Genomic DNA, 23790 nt, shown 5'->3' with positions numbered 1-23790 from the left:
TAACTTTCTTACAAAGGAAAAAGAATTCTTCAGACTACTTGATTCAAATTTCTCAAATGTTCTCTTGCGTTAGCGAAATTCAAATTCGAAATTTGTTTTAACAAACACTTGTTTTCTCCTAAGAAAGTTATCAACCTAGAACCTTAACCATACAGTTCTGTACAAATTTCCTTACTTATTTAGAACTAAAAATTGTCCAACCACGTTGAAAATGCGGCAGGTGAAGAATGAAACGAATCGAGAATTCATGGGAACAGAAACTTTATTCAGCATCAATTGCATCGAGATGCGGCAGTTCCGCGCTGAGAATCAAGAAAGACAGATCGACCACGTATCTGTGTTACTTGAGGTAATCTTTAAAAAACCGTCTATATTTCTTTCCATTTTTAGTCATTTGCCATTTTTCATTTACGAACAAATCGTAAGAACCGCGATCTATCTGTCTATCATGGTTCATGTTCGTGTATGTTCAATTTATAGTTATTCGCGTTTGCATGTGTTGTGTTTGTTTGTATGTTAATTGTGATACATCTCAATTATACGTAGGCACGTATACATAGGTACATATACATACATACAGAAGGGGCGAGAAGTTGCACAGAATAATATTCTTCATATATCGTGTATATCGTTCGAGACGATATATGGATTATAATAAAGACGAGACTATCGGTAAACCTTCGAACGTTCGTATATTACACTTTGAACAGGCGGGTCTGCTTTTCAGTCTGATGTAATGCCCCACATTGGAATTTCATAGTTACGGAAAAACGTATGAAATTACGTATAGAGACACATTATCTTCTTTTTTGCGGCATCCTTCTTCTATTTACACGAATTCCTTAGTTTCCAAGCTAGAATCCACTATCAACGCAAATATTCATAATTAATGGACGTTCGTTATCATCTTTGCATTTTGAAACGTTTTTTGACAATTTTAACCCTCTATGACAATTAACTGTAGCTTAACGAGAAAATTTTAGGACTGGAAGTAAAGAACGTTTAAATTAAATATTTGATTTAAAAATGCTTTCATAATTAATTGCGGTGTTTACCATAAATACCACGTAGTTTTATATCGACTGATAAAACTATATGACGAACTTACTCGTTAATTTAATAAAAAGAATTCAGGTCTCACAATTTTACAAAAAAGGTGAGAAGTGCTGAAACTTTTGAATGACTTTAACGCATATCTATAAGGAAGTAAGTACGATATCTTTTAATCGTCCATCTTAATGTTCATTCGCGAATAATGGAATTCTAAGCTCAAAATCTCCGACTACACGTATTCTTATACATTTATATTTATATAGTACACATAGATTCTTCCCTAACACGTGTTGCACGATACGTGGATTCAAGTATCGGACTCGAACTGAAAGATACATCGTGATTCGTACCGGAAGCGACGGGACATCAGTTCGAACAGCCAATTAATGGAGAAGTGGGAAATTCGTTCGTTTTATCCAAAAATACGTGAAAACAACATATTGCGCCGCATACTTCCAAATAAACAAAATCGGCCATACGTATATTTACAAAGGCAATTAGATAAATATTAATCTAATTACAACGTGAAGGATCGAATTGGCATAGTCGAAGGAACTAAAACAATTTTGCAATTTGGCACGACTAGTTAGCACCAGCTTAGTTTAGCGACGCACATTGGACCAAAATCGAAATTTCATGGCTTAGATTCTTGGAGCATAGAATTAAAATAATTTTGGATCTTTATACTAACTAATTTTATGCTTTAAAAATAAATTGGATTTACTCGAGTCAGAATCTTAAAATATATACATACTCGGGTGATATAATTCCGAATTTTTCTACTAATGACTCTTGTACGTTGAAAAGATATTGGAGTAGGGACTTTTTAATGAATTTTATTGTCACATTTGACACTCGAGAGTTGAATAACGATATAACTTTAAAATCAGACAATTCAAAATCTGATTAATTCTGTAAATTTTTGTTCTCGGGATTAAATATCTTTAATTATTGCTTCTTTATAGATAACTAAAATTTATCCTACAGACTAAAATGATTAATTCTCTACCCTTTGGTTTATTTTTAATTTATCAAAATTTATTAATACAAAGATCGCTAAATTTATTGAAAAATCGTCCTAAAGAATCTGTAAACCAAAGATTATTACTAAATTATGAATTTTTATTCATTTATGCAAAATTTTAAAGTGCAAAAATATAAATAATACATTAATACACAAAAATATACAATTTATCTAAAACAAAAATATAATTTTAGTCCATATTTTAAATTTTCTAATATTTTCGAATTTTTTATGGGTAAAATAAATATCTATTTCAGTTCTATACTTCTTGTACAGCAGAACTTCGATTATTCGAACATCGCGACTAATGACAAATTTAGGAATGGTCCCTGACAACAAAAATTGCAAAACGAAAATAGAAATTGGATGAAATTATGGCACTTCTACTCGCAAGCTTTTATTTCTATCTAATATCAACATTCATAAAATAATTACTAAAGTAAAAACATAATCGTAATCAAATAAATAATTTTCTCTGATATGAAAATAAAGTTATTCGATTATGCGAACAGTATAAATTAGCAGTAGGTTCAAATAATCAAAGTGCTGCTGTACTCGTGAAAATAACGAGCGTGCATAATAATCCACAATTCACAATCCACAATCGTTCCCTTTCTCGTATCATCTAGTTAAATTTTATTCTAAATTTCGTTCGTGGACCACTGTGCCTCAAAACTTCTCAAATACCAACCCTCCAAACTACATAAAAAAAGGCCAAAAACCGTCCATCAAAAGAATTCCCGACCTCTTATCCATCACCTCTTTATCCACCTCTACACGTCGCTTAGTCTCAGCATCGTTCACCTTCACAATCCTCCAACCACCTCGAACAGTCTGCGATTAGTCTCGAACCAGAAAGAACTCGAGTAATAAACGCGAAATCTTCCATTAAACGTTGGACCCATTGCTGGAGGTTGCCGGCACGTAATAATTCCTCGCTTGCAGATGGCTCTGAATATGAAGTCCCGAAATCTGCCCACTCTGAATGCCCTGATTGGTCCAGTGACCAGCCGTCGAGATGACCTTAGCCTCAGGACTGGCCGACGGCGTGTTGGGCGACGGCAGAGCATTTGTCTCAGCCACAACATCCACATCAACATCCTCCTCATCCTGATCAGGCTCCTGAAGATCATGTAACTCATCCTCACTGCAACTAAACCTTCTTGCCTTCTGTGGCCTGAGATCGGACTCTATCTGATGCTGGTCATCAGGCGCAAGGAGACTCGCGACGTCGAACTGTCTCTTCCTCGAAGGTTGAAAAGTCGATGACTGCCTCAGAGTTTGACTCTGGAACGATTGTTGCTGCTGTTGTTGCTGTTGATGGTGTGGATGATGGTGATGCGGCGTCCAGATTCCCGGTATGGGTTGAGAAGCCACTGGAGGTCCTAAAGTAGCTGGAGGAGGTGGCGTGGCTGGTAAAGGAGGTGGACTTGGACTATCTGGCTCCTCGTCGACGGCTAGACCCATGTGCCTTCTCACCTTCCTCTGAGCCTTGCGTCTCCTGAAATCTCCCCGTCGAAAGTCTTCTAGATTCGCTGGATGTATGGCCCAATAATGACCTTTTCCATTAGCACTTCTTCCTGATTTAACGAAACAGTCGTTCAGTGACAAATTATGTCTTATTGAGTTCCTCCAGCCTGGTCCTCGTGTTCTAAAGTAAGGATAGTGTTCTAATATATGTTGGTAAATGTCCGATAGTACGAGTTTCTTCTCTGGCGAGGACAAGATCGCCATGGCGATAAGACCAATGTAACTATGTTGAGGTTTGGGCTCTTCCGGTATCCGCTGATGATGAGGATGAAGAAGAGCCATGGACAGAGCTAACCGATTGGGATATCCGGCAGCGGCCGCTGCAGCCGGATATAATGGTAGCGGCGCAGGAAACCCTGGACCTATTCCTAGATGTGTTGGAGCACTGGATGGAGGATGCCCCACGCCTGGATGTTGAGGATGCAGCTGCTGAGCCAGCCTCAGTCTCTCAGCCATTGCGTAATGGTACAATTGGAGTCTATAGTGTTCCAGTCCAGGCAAGAAGCCTGTCATGGGGTTGCCCAGACCGACGGCTAGAGGCTCCTTGGCCGGCGGTGGGCTCTCGTTGCTGCACATGGTCGTTTCTTAAGAAACCAATTGTCTAGGAACCTAAATCACTACCACAATCATGAAACTTCACAGTCCTCATTCAGTGTCTTAATAACAATTCATATGTCGATAACGGGAATTCTTATGAAATATCTTTACATTTAATAGGTGTCACTGGTACGATAGTTCGTAATGTCGCAAGCACAAATGAATTTTGAGCTTGAGTTCGACGAAGCACAGTGGTATTGGAGCAAGTGAAAAACGAAATTAGAGATCGGTGCGGAGTGTGGATCGATCGCGGCCGATGTTTTCCATAGGTTTTCAGGCTGTTTGTCACGATGCGCTCCGAGCGACCGACTGGTCATGATTTACGATTCGGCCGTCTGCCAGGAGAGCACCGATGGCTTCTCCCCACTAGGTGCTGGGGGAGACGACAAGCTCCGCCCGTTTACCCGGAATAGAGTGCGGGCTTTGTATGCCGAGACCTGAACCCGTGAAACGATCCTCCGACCAATAAGCACAGAGAGGACGGTCGAAGATGGAACCCTCTGCCATCCCGCCACACCTACCACCATGGATATTGATCCTGAGCTTCGTATCTGTTGCGGGGGCGGCGGCGCGACTCGCCGATGCTGCCCGGTTCTCTTATCTTTCGATACGAAGCTCGATATCATCGCCGGCGATCGAAGTCCAGCTGGAGAGACGAGACGATGTGTTTTGAGTAGCAAAGGACCCAAGTATGGGGTAAGTATACTTCCGTTTATTACACTGTCCTCCTTTGTTCTTTATTACATACCACCGTTCTGACTTGTGACACTCTTGACACGAAATTGACTCAAGACAGCGGTCAAGATTTATTTGGTATTATTATCGTTCAAAAAAAAAAAAAAAAAGAAAGAATTTCAACAAGAACCACGCATATTATTTCATCGATAAAGGAATAATGTCTTATTAATGATAAAAGAAGGAAGAAAGAAACTATAATTAGCTTTATAGCGATATGATAAATTCATGTAACAGATATTGTAGCCAGTACTGTACCATGAATATTTTACACATTTTAGCGCACTGTACGCGTTGCCTGCAATTTTGTGATTTAAAATTTTTCATAAATTCGTAAAAATCCGCGATCTAGTTACGACTTATTGTGCGGAAGAGGTTTCGGTTTGAATGAAATTGTGTGAGTGACTGGTATTGTGACAGATTTTTACTATACAAGGAATTTAGGTTGTAGCATAGAACTAATGTACGATGTGATTATCGTTATCGCGAATTGAAGAAAACTTCAGGTATAAAACAAATATAATTGCTTCAACTAAGTTCATAAAAATATGAATTTGTATAAATTTCCACACTCTGATTATAATTTTCGACATGTCGAAATTTTTCAACTTTCTACATTTGCTATTAAACTACCGAATATTATCGTAATTATAATCAATTACATGAAATTGTAATAAATGTTTTTATATGATTTTTAAAACTGTAGTAGAAACTAAGATACTTTCTAAACCAAGAACATTTTTTATAGGTACGGAAGTACCTACCTGTCCAGAAACACTTTCTTCCTTTCACACGTTGTTACTTCCGTTCCTTTAGAACGGATCTGAATACGTAACATTCTTCAATCTTCATACTCAACTAAGGAGTGTTTCATTACATAATTCTTACTAATGGCAAAGGTACTTCCTTTCTTTCCTCTGTAATTGTAACAAAAAGTCAAGTCTGTAAGTAGTCACTCGAAGTAGATTTTGCTGCGTAATATTGTAATAATATATTTGCACCATGTAATATTAATGTAAATTAATAAATGAATTGCGAAAATATTAAATAATAAATAATAATAATTATAGTAAATAAGCTGTAGCGAGTGAGTATATGACGACTACACTGTAGACTTCTATTTTTGTTATTTCATGTTCATTACGAAGACATTTGATAAATACAATTATGATTATACGATTTGTTTCGTACCTAAGTGAAAAACTGATAGATCTAGAATTTTATGTGCACGATTACGTATGACTTTCCCATACTCAATGTTAGTTAAAATTTTTTAGCGAAGAATCTATTTGGATGGTAACTTTTCACACCACTGTACGTGGAGGTAACAACGATTCCATATTATACGAAACGTATTCGTATATTTATGATTGCTCAATATCCGAGACGGTACCTACTTGTGTACCGTACGTACTCTTTGTGACGAACAAATTTTAATCGATTCCTGTATTCCCATCAGAGAAATCATTGCTTCATAACTTCGACCAAACTTCCAACTTCCAAATCACCTATTAGTCATTGTGTTAGGTACCTAATTCAAAAAGGGGAGGGCCACTTTTCAGAATTCCCTTCACTTACCCGTAGCAACGAATACGGTCCCTCATTCACAGGATCCTTTTCGTCTTTACATACGAACGCCACAACAAAAGATACAGAACTAGAGAGAGAGAGAGAGAGAGAGAGGGAGAGAGAGGGAGGGAGGGAGAGAGAGAGAGAAAGAGAGAGAGAGAGAGAGAGAGGAAGAGAGAGAGGCGCAGAAAGAGAGAGAAAAATGAACCGGTACGCGCATTTATATGGAGGCGCCGCCCTGCAACTATTTGTAAGCATCCGCCATGCTGGTTTCATATCTGCCGTTTCGGCTTGCACAAAAACACTATTTTTCACGAGCGGCCCAGCTGCAATATGGCGCGTTTACAGAACACGCTGACACGGCGTGCATCGACTCCGATTGCAATTGTTGCGTTTCATTGCAAATAACAGTTTCGCGCCCCTCCGCGACCCTCGTTTCACCTTTCTGCCCCCTTCACTGCCCCCCACCTCTTCATGATTCGTTGATATCGCCCCTACTACTGTCGCGTTCCCGCGTTCTTCCGTTTCGATGTATCGTCCACGGAAATACCGACTCGTGTCAATTGGAAGCAGCATATGCGTCGAATGAAATCGGAATTTAACGAAGAGTGGTCATTCGTTCAAACAGCGAACTGTCACCGTTTACCTTCGCGACAAAACCTACCTCACGAAAGGAAGAATTTGTTAACAAATCCAATATTCCATTTATCTCATCCCAATGTTCCAGTAACTCTATATTAGGACCGATCAGATACGATTGTGAAATAGGAATTATTCAAGTGTCCGCATTGCTATTTTCGCGGCAAAAAACTCGTTCGGATAAGATCTCAAGGCAGTAGCCAAGGAAACAGTATCATTTGTCGTGAAGAAAGCAACGGTGGCCACACGAAACCTGCTGTCAAAACACAATAAAACGAGAGACGATCCACGAAAGAAGATCGCCGCTCGATTTTTATTCTTGCTTCGGCTCCAACTCGCGCGATAGGTATGTGAATAATTCTTATGCGCGCGCGCGCACGCGCGTGTGTGTGTGTTAGCTAAGTGTAGATATAGCGAGCATCGGCTGAATGTATATAGATACCGGTCCATTGTGTAGCGTGGCTAAAATGCTCTTCTCGCGGCGAATAATGGCGATAATTGTGACGAAATGGAGCGTCATTGTGGGAAAAAAGGTACTGTAACGATCGAGGCCGGGTAAGTGGCAGATGTATGGCGCTCGATTGACAGCTTCTCCCATTTCTTTCCTCGCGGTTGGTGCCGATTCGTGTTCTTCCTTTAATTTATCTTTTCCGCATAGAGTATGTTGGTACTTTTCTATACTGAGTATATTAGGGCGATATTTAAGTAAGCATTCTTTCAATAAGTATTTCTACTTATTTCGAAATAAGCGTATGTTAAAACTATTGCAAATCAGATACGAATAACATAATACAGAATACAAATATTAAAAAACTTCAAACATTGAACTCACGAAAATTACATAAAATTACATCAGACATTACGAAGCTTTCTTTTCCTTAATAAAGCTAAAAACGAATAAATTGTGTAACATTTTAATAATATGTACCTTGATGCGTCAGAAAATTTCGTAATCATCATCATCTAATGTCTTTGCTGTAATATTTCATGTTTGAAGGATGTATTTAGGCCTTTATAACTGATTGCATAAGAATGTCGTTCTCCTTTATAGTGCAATAATACAAGTATCATAAATACCTATTTTTCTCTTCATCTTGGACAATTTCTAAATAAATCACGCAATTATATCATTTAAAATCTGGTATACAATGGAACACGATTTGGGACAATGGATTTTATCGTTCGATGGTGAGCTATTTGTAACTTCGTTAAACCACGTAGTCGCTAATCTCTGCTTTGCCAATACTCCAGGTATGTAATCCAGGGGCAGAACAGATAGATACCGAGTAACTTCGATGGCAAGGTTAATAAATGTCGTGGTAGAGAGGCGACCAAGCAACTTCGAGGCATGGACGGTCGAGTTTCGTGTAGCCGGACTGCACAAGGTATCTGTTAGTTTTGATGCTTCAAAATACACTCCTAATCGGTTTTCAAACTCCCTCTAAACGCTCGCGAAAACGTAGGATCCGATAAACCAAACTTGAAGATTTCCAGGCAACAGAAACGAGCTTTTGAAATCGTCGTGAATCCAAATAACAACGCGTGAATTAAATTCAATAGATAGTATTCTACTTAGAACTAAAAGTATAGTTAGTGTATCATTCTAATTAAACTACGAATTTTTACTACGAATTCGCGTTCCCGTGAATGAAAGAAATGGGATCTAAATAATACTAAACTTTGAATGGTTTACATACCATTGCGATACCAGTCAGATTGGCTAAGAGAACGCATCAAACTCACGAAACATTTATATGTACTTGCTGGAAAACTAGAAAATATTATAGATGAATAATGTTTTCATGATTCGTTCAACTTGATATTTTCTACGATAAAGCAAGTATACCAGCAATTTTATTAAAAAGTGTTTGTTCAAAGTTTCATTAAAAACAGGAGATGTTCCAGTACTTTTGAATGTCTCGAGGCAAGCAGATATTTCACAAAGCTGTACTAGGTACAACTTCCTCCTTAAACTCCCATTTTCCATCTCATCCTCCTCGCAACCCATTCAATTCTCCCGAACAATATTCCAATTCCCTTTAACGTCTTATAACTGCAGATATTATTTCCCATACAACCACCATCCTCCCTTCGCATAATTAACTTCACCCCCTCCCACATCCTCCATTCCGTTGAAAATCCTACTCTGAACCAAATCGAGCGACACCAGCAACATTTCTGCGGCTGCACGCGTGCTCAGACACGGCTCAGAAGTAGCACCACGTATCCATTAAATTCACTCCAGCACACCACGCAAAGAGAAAGAGCATTTAACAACGGTGCTTTATGCATATTCTAACGAGCTTGCAATCAACTGCTACTAAACATTAGCAGGGCTTCTGGCCTCGGCCTCCGTGACGCCCTTTATAACGAGAGGGGGAGAGAGAGAGAGAGAGGGAGAGAGAGAGAGAGAGAGTAATAGAGTCAGCCTGGAAAATGAAGAACCATGTAGAGAATATAGGGTGTTGCAGTATTGATGATACAGATAAGACAAGGGTAGTTCTATATGAAAGGTAAGTCGAAGATGTAGAATAATTTTTTTTCATTTGACGTTTCGTTTTCGAAAAAATGAAGTTTGAAAGCGTACTTAGACTTGGCTAGTTCCGGACTGGATAGAAACAAATAATTGAGAAGAGGTTACACTTCCGGTGAAAGTAAGTAGAAAAAGGTAGAATCAAACGTTTCATAGAACGCTTCGTTTATGAAGAGAATGAAATTTGAAAATTGATCAGATATAATTCTGTGTCAATTCTTAGCTAAACACGTCCAAACACTATTATCTTGAAAATGAAGCCCTAAATGGGAGAATGTTACTCTACGTTTTTCGTCTATTTTCGCATTTAGAACAACCTCCTGCCAATTAATCAAGTTTACTCAATTTTCGGCCTCGCGGCACAGGGCAGGTGAACTTTACATTTACATATACATTTACATTACACACATACCCATACAACGATCCGTTCGTTTCTCTCGTCTTTCCACACCTAACAACCTCTTGTCGATTATACACTATTACCTATATCCAAATTCGCATGCGCTAAATAAATTTTCAAATTCGATTTTCTCGACAACGTAGCGCCGTATGAAGAAATTGTATTCTATGTTTTCGATGTATTTCTTCACGTTAAGTTGGCGATTCTACGACGATTACTGGAACACCCTGTGTACCGAAGAGAAAAGGAAGAGAGAAAACGGTACAAGGCGAAGAGAAACACGATAGAACCTTGTGGAGAAGAGAGAAGGTCCATTAGCTTTGACGCTGGCTCTCAAAGGGATGCTACCGTTTTAGTGACGTGTACCATCCTGTTTCCTAAGCATCCCTTTTACGTTGCGCGACGTTATTGCACCGAGATAGGAAAATATCGTTTCAGGGAACGCTGCGCTCGCTGTCTCGCTCTCTGCTTAAATATTCATAATTTATAAACTCTATCGTGCCAGTCCCGTCGGGGGCTTTCCTGTTTCCCGGCATGAGATTTCACGAGATTCTTGGATCTTCTTTCGAGGATAATGTAGATAAATGGTTATGTGGCAAATTGTGATAAGTTGTATAGGACTTAGCACGTGAAATAATGCTTTACACAACTTCGATTCTCTTAATCATGCTCATAAAAATATGAATTTACATAAATCTGTAGTTTAATTGTACACATCGGAACGTATCTGCTGCTTTGTAACGAGTCCTTCTATAATATCATTTTTAATCTATGCAGTCGAACCCAATCTCCGAAAGAAATTTCATCTGTTAAAATCTTTTAACCCTTCAACGATCAATACAGATATTTACCAAACATCTTGAAGAAAGCGAAACTGCCAGCACGCGTACTCGAAAAAGCCCGAAAGAAACGCTATTAACATCGATTAGTAGTTCGTTTTCAAGGCGTGAAACTGTCGAGAGTGAAGCACTCGAGAACACGGAGTACCCTCGAGAAGGCGATGACGCGCGCAACGATGAAATAACGAATCGCCACTTGAAAGCGGAAGCGAAGGAAGAAGGGAATCGCTCCACGGGATGCCATTTCTGTTTACATCTGTGGCCTTTCGAGATTTAACGAGACGTGATAGACGTGATAGAGTTTTCGAGGGTGAATGCTTCAAAGAAAGAATAAAGTTCCTGGTCAAATTTAAACGTTAACTCAAAATATTTAGAAAATGATTATTTAATGATATGAAGAAAACCTTCCCAAACTTTGAGAAATTCGAAAATTATTATCTTAAATTATGATAATACGTGAAGGTTTTCACTATCAAGTTAATCGATAGAGGATCCTATATAAAATTGCACGCTCTCATTCGAATCACACGCAAGAAGAGTGTTATATCCATCTTTCACCGACCAAAGTACGAAGATAAAACAGTAAAATTTTCATAATCAGTCGTATTGTTGCCTCTGTAACATCCTTACAGTGACAATTCGAACAACGCGTTTTTCGAGTTATCCCATTCTCTGAACCGAACGTCGGATAAACATAAATATGTATAAAGTTTCGAAAGTATTCTATATATGAAAACTATTGGTCAAATGCTGCATTGTAAGAGGTGAAAATGCACGATACACGTGTTGATGGCTTCCACAGTTCGCCAGGCTGCCGATAGTACTATACCAACATTACAATTCAAAGACCGCTTCCTCGACAATCAGCCCAACGCCATAGAACTCAAACGTTCGAAGAGGCCACAAAAGTATGGCAAATTCGAGAGTCATCGGAACGCGTGCAGAGCAAATTAAGTATCGGGCCACAGGCCCTTTGTGACTCGAGAAAGAGGCGCGTAAGGGACACGGGCGAAGAGAATGGAGGGGAAGGACAGAAGAAGGTGGCCGGTTCCTCTTTTCACGCGGCAACTCCACGCCCATCGTTTCACGCGACAATGGTCAGTGTCCCGCGACAAAGGCTAAACACCCAAAATATTGCCGAAAATCCTACTATTCCCTTCGATGGACATCGCCATACTAGCAGAAAGAGTAGACGGGTGCAGCGGTCCGGCTAAATATCTCTAAATTTAATCTGTCCCCCTTCCTCTAATCCTGTTACACGGCCAAGCGGTCACGTTTCAGCGGACATCGTCGACAACGAAATCAAGAAGGTGGTTCGAGAGACCTCGAGGACTTCCGCTTGGACTCTGGCGCGCCTCCACGTGAAAATTTTAATTTAAACGTGGTCGGAGGTGTTAGTTCGTCCCCCTTTTTGGATTTTAACTGATTCAGATTTTAAGTTTCTCGGATCGATGGAAACAAAGCGTAAAAAGAGCTTCAAAAAAATTCATCGACCTTAATAGCATAAATAAAACTCGCTCCTTCATATTTGCAAATTTACTATGTTCAGCTCGCGGATGTTTATACATTTATGGAAAACTAAAAGATGCGAAATTATATAGAATATTGGAAGTACAGCAATAAGCGTAATATTTAGTAGGTGAAAGATATCTTTGCTTAGATTCTATCTCTTTGATTATATCGATGAAGGCTTAAGTTTGTATAAAAACGTGCGCTATCTAAGAAATGGTTAAAACCATCGTACGATATCTTCCACATACTAATTCTAAATAACCACGCAATAAAATCTCTTATTAAATTAAAAAAATTCTCCTAGTAGCGTGCAATCCTAGCAATTTCTAATTATCCCGAAATTATTTCCAAGATTATCCGCAAGAAACTAACACTCATCTGTAGAGTAGCAATCATTTTCAATTTGAAGACGACGGTAATTTGCTTTCATTTCCAAGCATGACACATTCATCTTTACACGAGGTTGTTGCTCCTCAGAGGAAACCCATAACCGTCCATAACTAATTTAAAAAAACCCAGCGACCATTTAACGACTACTTTTCACTCTGTCGAAATGTTTGTCAATAATAATTTATTACAAAATACGTACAAAAAGGTTACAGAGAATTATTAAGTTTCTCTTTTGAATTCGTTTTTAGTTTACGCTCATTTCGAATCAATTTAATAGATACAATATTGATTACGCAATTTGTTTCATAAAAAAGAAAAAGTTACTTTATAGACTTACAACCTTAAGCAACACAGTTTTGTACGGCTTCCATATTATCTTCATTTCAAATAAAATGTGCGTAACCCTGATTCTGTGAAACGAAGAACTGCTTATTCGAAAGAATCATGACACCGTTGGCGTAGATACAGGTTATTATTAGTGGACCAGGCCCAGGAACACAATGGCATTCAGAACGATCTGAAACATAGACAAGGTTGTGGACGGCTGTTGCAACAAGTCGAGTGTTTTCCTAGGTTCTCTAAATACAGACCATAGCCGAGGCTTCAGTTAGTGAACCTTGTCAACGTACATAGCCAAAGTCTGTGGAGAACAACAATTTCATGGACTGCCACAAGTTTTACGTAACATTGTTAAAAATAATACTAATTAACAATCGTTTTTCAAAAATGTAGGTCGTTAAAAATAAATATCAATTGGCGGTCACTCTTGAAATAGAATCTGTTCGAAATAATATTAATCTCAAGACGCGAATTATTTCTACTAACAGCGTTCGATAACAGAACTCAACATATTATTAGAGTCGACATAAATACTATGATGGACGATTAGCTAACAGAAAGATCGATGCAAGGGATTTGAAAAAATCACGGTTCTTTCCGATCGACAATCAGGAATACAAGATCAAAGCCATTCTACCGTCATGGTTAACGTCCAAATGTCGCCAACGTCAGCGAAGTTTCGAATGAATATTTTAGGGTAACCGCTGCCGATGGGATCCCGTTGATGCTGCAACCCTCCCGATGTTGTTCCCGCAAAGAGCATTTGTGTAATCTATCAGTACGTCCAGGAGTTTCGGGGATGAAACCCTTTTGTCGTTCGTGCGAGGTGCTTAAGCGGTTGGTTAAGTTAGAAATGGGGTGCTGTGTCTCCACACACGTAAATCACGAAGCGAATTATTGTTTCACATGATTTCCCATCAATTCCTTAATTAAACGTCTCTCTGTTGTATTTTAATTAATATCACAGTATTAATATTTACGGTAAAACTTTTAAATCTTATATTGAAATCTTCCTTACGGAGAGTTTAGAGTACAGAACGGAATTATATTTCAGTAATCAAACGTAAATTATTACAGTCATCGATAATGTAACGATACTATTTATAGGATTGATATAGGTCGCAGTAAAAAAGTTTGCGTTTTCTATTATTCTCGATATCTTCATCGATAACCTCGTGCTCGTCCACAGAAATACACCAGTCATTTAATCGCTAATACTTCATGTTATACCTAATACTTCAATCTCATATTCTATTACAAAGAATACTATGCGTGGTTTGGCCGCACCCCGCGATAGGACCGTTTACACGTACATATTTAACGTTACGTCGCGACTCGTCACAAGGACCCCTTTCAGTTTCCATTATGGAGAACGATTAACAAAACAGGGGATCCCCTTTGTTGCCGACTCCGGCCACGGAGACAACCACCACGCCACGCGACAGCTGTCCGATAATATCGATGTCTCTCGATCTTGATATCCCGATGTCTACTGCAAATTATTATTCCTTATTGTCATATAGATTCCTTTGTTCGTTATCCCTTGTAGATTCTTATTGTTAGCTTCATCCTTTTTCGGATTTCGTTGGTTGTTTCGCGATTTTTCATTTCTGTTATGAATTTCAATATACTTATATTCGTTTGCACATAAGAATTTGTATACTTTTGTAAAAAAAAAAAGTATTGAAATTGAAATAGGAATTTTTATTTAAAAAACGGTAGAAAAGAACATAGAATTCTATGCGAGCATTCTGATGCAAAGTTATGATTGAAGAGTAGCGGTAAAAATGACATTAAAATACAAAAAATTCGTGGAAACAGTTGTCATATGAAGGTTGATGGTAAGGTGCTTATGCTCTTCAGGTTGGTGTTTCGTACAAAAGTGTAGGGTAGGTAGACTTTACGTAGAAGCGGATTGGATTAGGATTTGGCAGAAAGGGTAGCAGAGGAGGTCGAACCCAATTTGCATGCCATAAACCACGTCGGCTCGTGAGATTCAATTTGAAAAAGAGTAGCGGAAAGCCTGGCCGTGCACGCGCACATATACTGCGCTTTCCTTCTTCGGACAATCCTTATTCTATATATCTACTTGAAATTGTAGCGAAATTTTGAATTGTGAAATGATTAAATTAATTGGGTGTTTCAAATAGATAAGTTTTGCATATGTACTATATGTATATGTACTATGCTCTTTCACATATCTTCAGGTAAGTCTAAATGATCTTCTTCAATCTTTACCGAAATTAAAGCGAATTAATTGTTGGCCAATATTAACTACAGCTCATACATACCTCGTTTTATCGTTGAAAGAGAAAGTCGAGTCAAATTACGTTAATAAGTTAAGGACAATATTACGAATCAAGAATATTTACGAAAGCAACTGGAGGGAAGCAACATCGAAAAGAATACTTATACGTACAGATGTACGAACATGTGTTTCACGGCGTTAAATACGCGGTAACACTCGATGGATTTATTCAGTCTGTCATTGGACCCCGTGGCGACATGAAACTGCACACTTATTTCTCGTGTTACACCCACGTACCATTGGGTAATCATCGTATAATAGCCGAATAATCATTTGTACGAGAAGGGTCGCCACGATGAACGCTAGTCGGATAAATAAGAACCGAGGCCGGAGGCTAGGAGACCAATATGGCCACCTTAAACGCGCAACCCCGAGTGTCTAGCCCCACTGAGATGTTTATTATTCACTTAGGATGCTCACGTACTATTTGTTCCCTGCTGAGCTTTTACCAAACTTAACCCCTTCGTTGAGTAAGCCAAGTTCTACCGAACAAGTGTTACGTGAAAATATTATGTACAGTGGCTCATAAAAGTATTCGGGTACTTGTTATCAGACCGCGAATTTTTACGCATTTATACTTAATGTTGTAGAAATGCATATAATATGCAAAACTATATAAAACACTCAAAATATAGATAACGCTTGTTATAACGTTTAATGGATAAAACAAATTTCTGTTTAGCACGAACATCCGCAATCTGCTTATCATGGGAAGGTTTACGATGACTACGAAAGGTGTCGACACGTCGTTATATTTATTATAACCTTTACGTACTAATTAATTAGGTCCAAATATATTAAATTTCATATTGTTTGGTAGAACTTTCATATAACAAAGAAAGATTTTATGAAAATGAAATATAGGACCTGATACTGTCTATGTATCTTCAACTCTAACATCAACATGTATATAATACTAATATATAATATTATTATTATTATTATTATTATTAATTATATTAATATAATAATAATATTATTATATATATAATATTATATATTATTATTATAATATTAATATTATATATATGTATATATATATATATATATATATGTATGTATGTATATGCAAATTAATAGCCTGTAGAAATCGATAACATTCATTAATAGTTTCAAGTGATTTACGATAGTAAGGTGCGGTAGGCTAACTTCACGATAATCTTGTAAAAATATTTTACAATTATATTAATACTCTTTTTACAACCATTATAAGAAGACTTGTGAATAGATTTTGGTTTATAATACGTAGCGTTACAGACGTAATCAGGGTAAAATCATGAGCGATAAATTTATGAAGACATATTGTTGAGAATAGTACTGATCGGTTATGCTTACCATTATTGCCTCAAAGACAACTTGTAAGTAATTGACAACATGGAATATAATCGTGAACCGTGTCCCTGGAGAATAGTGGACGATTGCGGAGGTGCCTTCACCATGGGCGCCATTTGTGGCACACTTTTTCAAGTAAATCATTTATACATATACAATGGCTCACTGACTATTTGAACGCTTACCACAGGATTCTTGTATGTGTATATTATGCATGTGGTATATAACATATCCTGAAATTTCACCAATTCATTAGTCATAACTGGCATGATTATTAGCAGAATTTAAAACCAGTTTGAAAATGTAATGTAAAAATGAATGAAAATGTATATAAGAACAGTGGAAAAGAAAAGAAAGTAAAGGTAAAAGAGGAATTATAAAATACTGCAAACACGAAAGAGGAGAAGGGGTAGCGCAATGTTTTCGTGTTTATATTTTCCTTGTCTTTTCGCCCAATTTGATGAAATACTAAAAATATAAACTACACACTTCTAGATACAAGTATCCTATTATTTTCGTTTAAAGAATCAAAACACGTATCGATTAATCTATACAAAACGCTGTATAAATCTATTTAAAAGAATAACTGCAACCTTAAAATCTTTAAAGCGCAGTCACTTCTAGAATGGATGTATGTGTTACTTTTGTTCATTTAATTTTGTCCAATGATATTCTGTCTCGTCTCCTAGAACTATAGTTTGTCCTAGTTACGTGGAACATGCAATATACCAGCTGAGAGCTAATCGTTTTTCTCTTCAAGCAGAGCGCCATCGGTTTCCGGAACGCACCAGCGGGATTCCAACGACGCCTCCACGGCGGCCTAATGACAGTAAAAAACCGTGTTCCTCAAATCTCCGGCAACTTTGCTGTCTGGGGCGGCCTTTTCTCTGCTATCGAGTGTACCTTGATCCGCTGTCGTCGTAAAGAAGACCCGTGGAATTCCATATTGAGCGGAGCGCTGACTGGAGGCGTTTTGGCCGCGAGAACCGGATTTGTATCGATGATAGGTAGCGCTACCGTTGGTGGCATCTTCTTAGCTCTCGTTGAAGGCAAGCATCGCAATTATTATAATCCAAATTAGCCATTAACGGTCGAAAATCACCGTAGTGCGAACATCACACTTATACCGTAGAGAACGAAACACTTCACTCGAAAGGAATACAAAGTATTTCATTTTCATTTCTATCTATCGATCATTTTCACGGTAGCTTAACCGATATTCTGCCACCTTAGACCGCTATCTTAATTTTCGTTTAAATTGAACATTTACTCGATGATCTTCTCGTAAACATTGTAAAAATAATCATTACGTTTTATCTCTGATTTCGGAAGGATTTGGAATAATGGCGACGCGACTTCACGCAGATTCTTTCGCTCAACACATGCAGATGTACGAAATGGAGAATCTTCCGGAGTTCACCGGACTTGCGCCGAAAGCGAGAATAGGTTTTACTGGCGCGCCGATTAACGTGGATGTGCCGATGCAGATGAATGGTAATAGCGTGGAGGTTGATATGATCAAAGGTAGATGAGAACTTTTCTTAAGCTTCTTTATTTTCTATTCTATTTTTTAAGAGTGTTTTTAAAGGTTTGGTAGTGAGCTATAGTGGTTATGTATTTGTACAAACTGTATTTGCATCTTGAAAAAGAAATTCTTTGTGATTTTCGCGAAGTGTTTATAGCGGCGAGGAATATTTCGTTTAAGTTTTAACGCGGGAAATTTTGTTAGAAAGTAAGTTTTGTGAGAAACGATTTATATAGTTTTTAGAAAAAAATTACTGATCCATTATCTGCGCGTGGTTGCTAAAAGTATGTGATATTTGTTTGTAACTGTATCTAGATTTTTATCTATTGTTATGTAATAAACTATTGAAGCAGTTATAAAGTATTTTCTATTATAAAGTATTAGTGGCCAATTAAAAATATCAGCTAAAATTTCAACACGAGACAGCTTCAAATACAGATACCAAAAATCTCTGTTCCCATCTTTCCACTCGAAAGAAACAAACTAGCATCATTCTCCCTACCTTACATCTATTTGATTAAAGAACGACCGTGGATTCCCAGATCGGCCGCGATAATCCAGTTCCGAATTATCCACGGCTCGAATAGGGCAGCTTTAACGCGCGTGCACCGATGCATCGCGATCGTCATCCAGTTGAACACGCTACAATAACGATCGACGAAATTTCATATTGTTCGATGCTTGCCCCGTATAAATACCCAACCATGAGAGGACCTAACCTAACTCCTGGATTGTGGACCCCTTTTCAAAGGCGTGAAAAATCGTTCAAAAGCAGCCTTTGATCGTTTTGAGTACTTTTGAAAAAGACTACTTGATATATCGCTCAAACTGGCCTCAACCGAGGGCACACAATTTTGAGTTACTTCGAAAAAGACTGTTTAACAACGAGAACGTGTACGGGACCCTTCTCAAGCAAAATTTCTCAGTGAACGGTCTCTGACTGTACTGACTCAATCGAGAAAGGGTTGGAAGGATCGGTTGAGCCTCTGGTAATCCATGGCTTACACGGGCTTGAGTGTAAATATTGATTCCAATCGGTGTCGACGACAATGGGGCTGGAAGAGGCATCGTTCAGAATGGTTTATGATGGTCGAAGTACGAGCCGCTGTCAAAACAGTCATTACCACCTTGCAATAAACGATCTAGACCTCTTCCGATTTATCTTACCAGATCTGTGTTCATTGATGGCACAGAAGAGATGTCGAAGATAATGTAGTAATGTAGACAATTACAAGGAACGCACAGTTCCGATTAGTCTTTCTTTCTACAAATGGATATAACACACTTGTTTCAAAACTCGAAAAACATATTTCTCAGATTATCGTTATAAGAATGTGTAGAATCATTCCTCTAGCAATTGTGGAAATATTATTCCTCTATCTTGTTAATTCGGCCGGTAAAGGGTGGTTATAATGCTGTTCCTGATTCGAGAAACACTGTCAAATTTTGTGTCAAATATGTAATCAGCATAAAGACGACACAGAAAAAATATGTAGAATATTTTTAAAAACATTTGTTTTGTACTTTTATTAACCCCTGTGTTTATTCTTAACAAACTTCATAATTAGGAAACTAAGTATGTATTATTGTAGATAAATCTCTTAACCAAGTACTAAGAACAAATCACTTACGTCTTATAGTACTTATCGACTAAGCTCAATAAAGCATAAATGTCTACGAATGTAAAATAATTTTTTTAAATTCAATTTATTTAAAATATTTTAAATTAAATTGTAAAATATGAAATAAATGTAACTGATGTGTTTAATTTGCGAGTACAAATGTATCATGCAAATGTCACTATTAAGTTACCGTTAGATACAATAGGTATTTACCAATATGCGATAAACCAGCTTCTATGGTACTTACCGACCAAACAGGTATTACCATTAACAAAATTAGTCAATGTATTGACTGTACAGCACAACTTAGCTATTTAATTATTAATTTATAATATTCACGCTAATAATTTATAGCACTTAAGTCATTAAGTTATGAAGTTTAAGCAATCAATTTATAACATCTATACTATTAATTTATACCAATTAAGCTATGAACCGATAACTCGTCGTTAGACGCCATGTAATATCGTAAGAATATCGTGGGATGTGTACCATCAAGACTTAGTTTTAATTCAAACCACTCAATCGGTAATGTCGCATTTGACATAAAAATGGTAAGGGACTCAGGTAACCCCTAAAATGTTGGACACTAAAAAGCATTACATGTCACTCCTATTCTGTTCTTAATCAGTGGCACTAAATTACGTACCATTTTTTTGAAATAGACTGATCACAAACGAAGTCTGAATTACCTACACTCTATCAATAAGACGCACTTTTCCTTATGGTCGATAAATTTAGAAGTATTATATACAACTGTTGGTAAATTATCTTGTATCAGTAATAAATTAAATATATATCATATTCAAATTATCAACATTATTACTAGTTGCTCTCGTTTTAAACGGCACTCCATAACATGAAAATGTATCATCACATGACAAAGAATTTTGGAAAAAAAGGACAGGAGACCATTGTATTAATATCAATCAATTTGGGACAATGAATAGATAAACTGCAGCGTCATATTGATTAGAAGTTAACGAAGAGATTCACATATTTAATTTCTAAATATTATGGTTATCGAAAATTATACCATATCTTATTTTTAATAAAACGAATGTATTTGTAAAGTATAATTTGTATTTCAAAATCCGTTTCAATATGATGTACAGAAAATCATTTTTTTTATATTAAATATTTCTATCAATTTTCATATCTAATATAATACTCTATAAATAAACTTTTGTATTTATGACAAAAAGAAAAAAATAAAAGTTTTTTAATTCCACAAATTAATATTATTCTAATGATAAATAATACACGTCAATTTATACATGTCACATACTAAAAAAAAAAAGAATAAAATAAGAAGATATTAAGCAAATTCAAAGAATCCAAAGAGCATTAGCACAATATTCAAATAAACCTATAATACATATGTATTGTAGAAGAAAATAACAAATTCCCCTGACAGGCATATTTATTCGATATTTCCCCGAAAACGTGTATAAATGAGCGCATAATAAAGCCATTATTGAGACGTTTATGTCCATGCCTCAACTCGACACGTTTTCGAGACGTGGTCGAAAACGGATCGAACAAAAGCTTGGCTCAATCTCTTTATACTTATGCCAGGACACGTGCCCCACATAATTTACCACCGATGGTTATATTCCATTGTAGACGATATCTATTATAGCCTTTACGAGCAACCACGAACAAAACCTTGAAATAGTAAATACCTAGCCTAGTTGCGGCTAACTATTTTCCCAAACCCTCCTTCTATCCTACATTATTTTCAATTAGGATAAAACGTACACGTAGCAAATGCAATTACAACACTTATTAAATTATTATGAAATTTATCATACTCTATTATTATATTTAGCTTAATGATTGTTATGAATGATTAAATGAGAACATGAATGAACTTACGTCAATTGTCGTGTAGAGATGTTATATCAGTGATGACCACACTATGGCCTTCACATGAAATTATTTTTTACAAAATTTGGTATGCATTAGATCAGATCAATAGCCCAGTATCACGCGGTATAAACTACGGAGTTTAATTTCTTGTTATCATACTGCAAAGATATTGTTCTTTTCTACTCGCAAATCCATAAACCTTCTAGTAATAAATAATTTAAAAAACTATTATTATAATAATAAATACAAATAAAAGAAGTTAATTTCTAATAGCTCTAATTTCTCAGAGATATTGTTTTTATATACCAAATCATCGATGAGTCTTTTTTCTCTAGAAAGAGACACTGAAGTACTTGTATGTGAAAATATGTAATTAGTTTAAAAGATATTTTCAGTTTTTCTGTTGTGCTTTCTTCGTGTTTCATACAATATTACGGTTTAAAAAATTTATATTGAAATATAAGTAAAATTTAAATTACTAAAAATAAATAATAATGTTAAATGCGAAGTCTTCTCTTTTCTCTTTTATAAAATATTATTACCTCCATTTTACATTTTTCTTGATGTATTTTTCCTTAAATTTTGTTACATACTTTTCGAACAACCTAATACACACCTTATTCTTTTTTCTTTAATATTCTTTAATCGAAACGAAACAGGTTTTCCATATAAATGCTTTTTTTAACAAGACCGAAACCTGTTGTACGGATATAAAGTTCATAGTTTAAGAAGAAGGAAATGTTTGCAGTGATTCGCTAGTCGACGGTTGATTCACACGCGTGGAAAACGTTTAAAACGAGATCAGAAGTTTGTTTACGATCGTTTGAGTGGCGAGCTCTCTTGAGGTTCGAGTGTTCATAGGGTGGAAAGGGTCATCGTGTATTTTGCCACGTTGTAAGGGGTTGCGAAAGGAACAGGGTTTGTTGGCACAGTTAACACTTAACCGAGGGTTGCCTCCCTGTGTTCTCCTATTACACACCTTTCCGAATTGGATATTTTCAAATTACGCAATTATAAGCAGCCTAACGTATACCATAATTAGTAAACTGCTAATAGTTCAAATTGGTCAAAATATTAACACGCACACTTACATTATTTATTAGCGCCATTTAACTTAGGTTTACGTAGATATTATTTGAAATATCTATTACGTGTGACGACCTTTGTATACATTCATATTTTCATGAACACGACTAAAGAAATGGAATCCAGGAAGGCGAGTTAATTCGTCGCTAGAATTATCAATTTCTTGGATTAGTTTAACTCGGACATCTTTTTGACTCCAATAACCGTACCCTACTCTGTACGATATAACAAATTTTTGCCGCTATCAATATTAATATAAAAAAAGGAACAAAACTTGGAAAGAACTTCTATTTATCAAAAAATGAAAAAAGAAAGGTAAGACAAAGAAAGTATCATCTCGTAAACCCTAATCACTATATGCAATCTGGCTACGGAAGAGAGAGAAATTCGCGATCGTAGAAACAGACGAATAATCGCGAATCGATTTCAGAGGAGGAAGAGTGCTGACCACGACGATATCTTATACGATTGCTTCGGAATTGTTTCAGATTGCTATTCGAGCAGCAAACACGTTCAGTTCAGGCAAGCAGGTTTGGCTTTCAAGCTCGAAGGGTAGTTTCATTGGGAAGGAACGGAAGGGGGTTATAATCTGTATTATCCGTGGACTATTAGTGTCGAGAGGATCGGGGGTGCGCGGATTACACTTATTACAGTAGATACGCCGAATAACATTATGCATAACGCTTTGCGCGCAACGAACCTCTGTTGTCTCCCCTTTAATTAAAATCTCGCTTCCTGTTAAGACGTATTCTATCGTATGCTGTAGACCTTTCGCGTTAGTTCGACATTGCAGAGATTCCTCTCTATTTTCTCGACCTCATGGATTTTTTGGATTTGGTTTTTTCGATTTGTAAGGTGGAAATATATGAATATGCGAGAGACATT

At 37.0% G+C, this 23790-nt stretch overlaps 2 protein-coding genes across 2 annotated transcripts; one reads left to right on the top strand and one right to left on the bottom strand.

The window, feature by feature from the left end:
- Positions 1-244: 244 nt before the first annotated feature.
- LOC132907073 (fork head domain-containing protein FD4) lies at positions 245-4518 on the bottom strand. Its single transcript, XM_060959823.1, has one exon. It carries the CDS (start codon positions 4181-4183, stop codon positions 2966-2968), a length of 1218 nt encoding a protein of 405 aa, XP_060815806.1. The 5' UTR covers positions 4184-4518; the 3' UTR covers positions 245-2965.
- A 94-nt stretch (positions 4519-4612) lies between these two features.
- LOC132907111 (probable mitochondrial import inner membrane translocase subunit Tim17 1) lies at positions 4613-18444 on the top strand. Its single transcript, XM_060959871.1, has 4 exons — positions 4613-4900; positions 17564-17849; positions 18133-18324; positions 18389-18444. The coding sequence occupies exons 1-4, from the start codon at positions 4730-4732 to the stop codon at positions 18442-18444; spliced, it is 705 nt and encodes a 234-aa protein (XP_060815854.1). The 5' UTR covers positions 4613-4729.
- The last annotated feature ends 5346 nt before the right edge of the window (positions 18445-23790 follow it).

This window comes from Bombus pascuorum, chromosome 5 (genome assembly GCF_905332965.1).
Source record: "Bombus pascuorum chromosome 5, iyBomPasc1.1, whole genome shotgun sequence".
NCBI classification, from domain to species: Eukaryota; Metazoa; Arthropoda; class Insecta; order Hymenoptera; family Apidae; genus Bombus; species Bombus pascuorum.
The sequence above is the reverse complement of the archived record's forward strand: the minus strand, read 5'-3'. Positions and strand labels throughout refer to the sequence as shown.